The following is a 5725-nucleotide window of genomic DNA, read 5'->3' as shown; positions in this document are numbered from 1 at the left end:
CCCCACGCGGTCACTCATACACAACCCTGTGTCAGTTTGCTCTCCATTCTCCTGATTCCATTCCAACTAGGTGAAAAAAACCTTACAATCCTACCATGTTGGTTCCTCGCCCCCCAATTTCTTTCCCAAACAGTTTATGGAAAACACCTACCTAAGTCTGTATTGGGATACATGCTCTCCTTCACTCTCTAAAAAGCTGTTTATAAAAAAGTTTTATTTTTCAGTCGGGATTGTGAAAAATTTCCATACAAATTCTCAGCAAAAAAACTAAGTAAATTACTTGAAGAGGCATCATCGGTCCAATTGGATATAAAGGGATGTAAAATTGTCTTACACTGATTCAAGCCATAAAAGATATATCTTCCTTTAATAATTTGAAATTCTAACAACATTCAGCACCATTTAATGGCCTTCAATCTACCTATCCATCTTGGGTTTGTCTATGCATCGTGGATCCCTTCGTCAATCAATCTATCCACTTGGTCACCGAAACCGCAAATCCATCGCACATTCAGGCATCTATCTACCGTCAAAATCTACCCATCCAATCTAGCTGCTACAACCTACCAGAGAAGAATGCAATTGCTGTTTGTGCCTTTATACATTAGCAAAATTACCATCCTCTGCAATCAGATGAGGAGGTGGAAAGTCCTACGCAATAATACAAAACGAGGCATTCTTTTCTTCTCAAAACAACTTAAACTACTCAGCTTCATACAGAGTGATTGCGTCACTGCAAGAGGGGGCCATCACTTGAACACACACAGAGGGAGAGAAGCAGAGAAATGGTGAAGTCCTCGAAGCCATCTTCTATGTGGGTGTCAATAAAGTACACATGCGCGCACGAATGAGATATAGAGGAAAAAAACAAATTTTAACACGCAAACAGTTCAAGGGTCCAGGCAACTCGTAGCTCGCGGCTAGTTGGGAAAGAAGAATAGAGGTAATTTACTCTCTCTCTCTCTTCTCTTTTCTTCGTATTCTCGTGTGTCAAAGAGGCTGGAAAAAGACAAACGCTGAACACTCCGGTCACATTCCTAGCATGCTTTATACCAAGACGAGCTTAACACAGAAACATATGTGCTGTGAAATCAAGTGGAAAATTCGTATAGGTGTGTGTATTGCAAGCACTTGAAGGCGCAATCTTCCCTTCATCTACCGCTGAGGGTTCTACGAGGTAGCAGAGGAGACGCCTTTCAATGCCTGATGAAAATGATGACGCCTACACTAACAATTATACAATGGAGGGGCCTTCATTGTAGCTGTTGGAACAGGGCAGCTTTTGCGATGGGCTAGAATCTTGCTCCTGTCACATCTAAGCTTTTATTCTCCCGGCCCTCCTGGATACTTTTGATAGAGCTGATTCCCCACTCGTGTGTCGTCTGGTCATGTCTGTGGCCCACAAACGCTTTTACATGTTAACAACTATACCCTATACCCATTGGAATGTAAAAGAGAATGCTACTTATGATCTTCACTTCATATAATATTATCCGAAAACAGAAGTAAAAGTATTTTTTGGTCTCATTCATTAGGATTATAGAGAGTATTTCTAGGTAACATGATAGTACACCACTTCAGAAGCCTAAGATTAAAAAATGACTGGCGGACGATTCTTGCATTTAGTTCGGGACATAGAGCAGCTGTTATAGCATCATTGAGGAGTGTTTAAGAAAACCTTTTTCCGGAAAGGTCCATATTTAAGAATCAGAGGATGTTTCCTTGGTAAAAGAAAACCGTTTCATCACCAGTCGATTAACAGGTCAGTAATAATCACAGACATTGTGATAAAACACTGAAGCCGAAGTTACCTATTCACAGAAAGCAACAACTTCCATGAAATATTGGAAACAAAAGCGGCACCTAGACATGTAGGGGAAAGGGAATAAAAATCCCGATCACAGCTAATTTTGGAAAAGAAAGTCGGTCACGTCCCACCCTCTCTCACATACACAAATTCATACACACACCGACATCGCAATAAAGTGGACGACGGGGAAACGAGAAGGCACGGAGTCCATCTAAGTGATCAAAAATAGGAAGGCATGCGTACAGTGACAATAACAAGGACAGTAGTCACGTCGATTGTCCAGACAGAGGAGGGGTGAGGAAGAATAGCTACCTGGCCCACTATCGAACACGAATTTGCCCTTAGGAGGTGGCAGAGATTGACCGAAACGATATCAGTTTTAGTGTGACAGAGAAGAGAGAGGGCAGCACAATTAAGCCTACCTCCCTGCACCACGAGGGCACAGAGGTACGTGCGCTCGCGTGCATGTCTAATCCGATGACTGGTAGTATTCATGCGTGAAAGCTAAATTTTAGACGATGAATGTGTCCGCACCTCGACCATGACAAGGTCGGCCGAATTGCGGGATTATACATCAAAGCAGCAATGCCATTTGTCTCCCTTCTTCAGCTTCCTTTTAAAATCTCACGAATTAGCCTAACACATTAAATACATGCCTCATATCGTTACTACGTCCCACTTTTCCTACCACAACTCGTTATCGTTTTATTATCTCGCGTTAACTGGTTTCATCAAATTGTGCCATAAACAGATTTTTGAGTGTAAAACGATAAAACAGAAGCAGAATATATTTAGCATAGAGATAACCATACAGATTTATTAAAAAGGAGTAGAATTAGCAAATCTGATATTGGACCAATAAAACATCTTACAGTCAGTGCCATCCTGAGACCCTGAGAATTGTCACAGTTGTCAAACAGTGGCGAGGTCAAACTCAGATTAACATGGCATTTCCTTTGTAATCTATCATTACAGCCTGTCTCCCACGTGACTAGTTGATGTCCAATCAAGATAGAACAAACGGTCTGCTGGTCAAAAGTAGATAGCTCACGCTAACCAACAATAGGAAATCTTAACGAGGCCTGACTGAAATAATTAGAAGTGGTCGCAAATAAGCGATACTAGCTGAAAAGCCTCCATCTGACCCACCTTCGCCTCGTGAAACAGGCATGCCGAACTACTAGCAGCAAGAATTAATGCTGAGAGGCAATTTCGTTGAATGATCTAGTGTGATCAAAGAGCGCCAACTTCTAGACTTGACTGAGAGTAACTAAAAAAAAGAGGAGGAAGAGAGTCAAACTGCTCTGTCTCTCATGCGCACGGAAAAGGAGCAAAAAAAGGAGGAAGAGAGAAATGAAGAGAAAAGAGGAAGAAACGTGCGGTTACAGTGTCTCCACCCCACATTCCTAAGAATTTTTGTCCGTTCGCCGACCTGGCAAGCAGCTCTATCTAAAGCGAGTGGGGAATGCAAATCTTAAAAGCACTTTTAATCCTACTGAACTCAGAAGACAGAGATATAACTTTGCATAATGAATAAGGAATTCATGATTGAGAGTGAACTCTCCGATTCATCAGCCTCTTGTAATACCATCATCAATGAGCTCCGAAAATTGCTCGTTTCAAGAGTTCCAGTTGATATTATCATTTACAAATAACCCCGTTTTAACCTCCTCTTCTCCAATTTCTTCAAAGATTTGAATAGTTCAGCAGCCGAGAAAGACAAAATTAATCTGACGTATTGCCTGAAACAAGCTTTACAAAGCAGACAACACCATCGATGTCTTCATATGAACACATTTTCCCGTATCGCTATCACGATTTTTTTAAAGACAACTCTGTCTGAAGAAAAAAAGGAGATACACGAATCGAAGGCGGGAAGAAGCATGCTCGTTACTTCGGCAAACTGAAGTGAAAGATTATATCAACACCAACGCTGAAGACCTGAATCCACAATCAAAGTCCGCCAAAAGGAAGACAAGATTATCGTTGTTTTAGGAGGTGACATGAACTTGGGCTGCTGCTGACACCAATCACATTCAAGGGAGAACAATTCCCTACCGATAAACCACAGAGATAAGAAAGCATATTAATCATAACCCATGTGCAAAATGCTTGCAGTAATCGTGGGACACTGATAATTTTCAGCATCAGCCAAAGCACAAAGATGACTGACACCGGACCAAGACATCCAAACCAGCCGTACTAGAAATCACTCAAAACGGACGACAGAACACTGATGAAAGTTGTGCAGTATTTACAGTTATAAACATCAACTGAGCCAAGAGGATGACTAAAGTGGGTTTAAACTGCAACGCAAATCAAGAATAAAGCAAACCAGCATTCCATCACGCATGATTTTCGAAACGCTCATACAAGGAATGAAATACTAATGCATTTCAAGGCCAAACAAACAACAATGGTATCACAGACTTCACTAAAAACTCGACACGGATTACCACAATCGGATGCAACCTTAAAACCGACTTCTGCAAGGGCCGACCCAAAGGCGTCAGAATTGATTAAAGTACAAACACAAATCGCGATCAGGAAAAATAAGTGTTTATACAGGAAGGGTGGTCTCGACTGATGCGACAAAGACGAGGAAGTAAGATCATTCAACTGAAGGGATAAAGCCCTTTCAAAAACCAAAAAAACATGTCGCACGATACCAGTGCCTTCAAAAACAACCCATCAAGATAGAGCCACAGATCCTTAAAGCGAAATACCGCGAATGCGAGGAAATGCTGACAGGGACGGACTCTCGAAAGGTTTAAGCAAATCGTGCAGTATTGGTTACAAATACTGACCAAATCACAAGGCCTTTGATTCATTGCAAAGCCATAGGCGACTTTGAAAACGTTTATGCCACCAAACCGATGCAAAGCGCGTGAAGACCAAATGGATTGGATCTAGAGTGCAGCACAAATCCTGTTAAGTAGTGCGGTTTTCTTTCAAGCTTTTAAACCCTCTACACAATGAGAGTTATAGTAATAATTGCAAAGCACACCTGACCACAACGATTTGTGAAACTTGTCCAAACACTGACGCAGGTTGCGTTAAGGTTAGGGTAAAATCGCTACATACAGGCGAAATGGGTACCCTTTTGCGGCCGAATACAGAAGCGCTGTGCACATGGCTTGATACAAACTGAGCCCCAAAGACAAGGTAAACTCAACTAAACGGTGATACGAATCACCTTGGTGATAAGACGAAACATAGCCAAAAAAAGTCGGATTTAAGATACCAACTGAACCACAAAGATGCCAAGGATTCTGCTAAGGGACAAGAGAAGTCGTATTAGAAATCACGCTAAACCCTGGATGTAGCTGTGATTTTAAAGGTACTTTAAAAGTCTAATTTAAATCGTATAAAACTAGACTTTCCAAGTGACAAGTGAGCCAGAGAAACGTTGTCTAGTGAAAACCGAAATACAGAGAATGCACTGCACGAAACCACAAAATACACAAATCGACTGCTAACACAAGTCACAATAAAAGGAGGACAAGGTCACCGTAAACAAACGAGATGGCTCTTCTTTCACAAGCAAATAATGAAACGTTTATAACGCTGAATCACTGTAAAGCACATGGAAGTGCATTGAATTCGAGTAAATCACCGTCTGACAAACGTAGCAATGATTCAGAAAAAAAGGATCGGCCTAAAATGATGTAATATCAAGTGCTTGCTTTTACTGCTCGGTCCGATTAGACGAGGATTGGACAGTGTAATCTGAGGGGATAGGGGAATGAGCAGACGGACAAATGCTGCTCCAGCTTCCAATCCACTCCTCCCAACCAATCACACTACAGACCGGTGGGCGCGCAAAATTATGACAAGGCTCAACCCGCAGACAGACCCAGGGCAGAAAGGGGAGAAAGCAAGGAATCGAAGGCAATAAGGGAAAGCAAACTTTGC

General features: G+C 41.8%; 1 protein-coding gene across 1 annotated transcript in view; it reads right to left on the bottom strand. All coding sequences in view use genetic code 11, as the record gives it.

Annotated features, from left to right (window-relative positions):
• Nucleotides 1-5725, bottom strand: part of EGR_05150 (Tau-tubulin kinase) — a gene marked incomplete at both ends in the record, with an annotated part of 15661 nt that overhangs the window by 8757 nt on the left and 1179 nt on the right. The window contains one exon of the mRNA XM_024494399.1: nt 2123-2314. Within this exon, the coding sequence (XP_024351185.1) occupies nt 2123-2314 (192 nt within the window). The remainder of the gene's footprint in view (nt 1-2122; nt 2315-5725) is intronic.

Source organism: Echinococcus granulosus, assembly GCF_000524195.1.
Source record: "Echinococcus granulosus chromosome Unknown EG_S00036, whole genome shotgun sequence".
In the NCBI taxonomy this organism is placed as follows: domain Eukaryota; kingdom Metazoa; phylum Platyhelminthes; class Cestoda; order Cyclophyllidea; family Taeniidae; genus Echinococcus; species Echinococcus granulosus.
The sequence above is the reverse complement of the archived record's forward strand: the minus strand, read 5'-3'. Positions and strand labels throughout refer to the sequence as shown.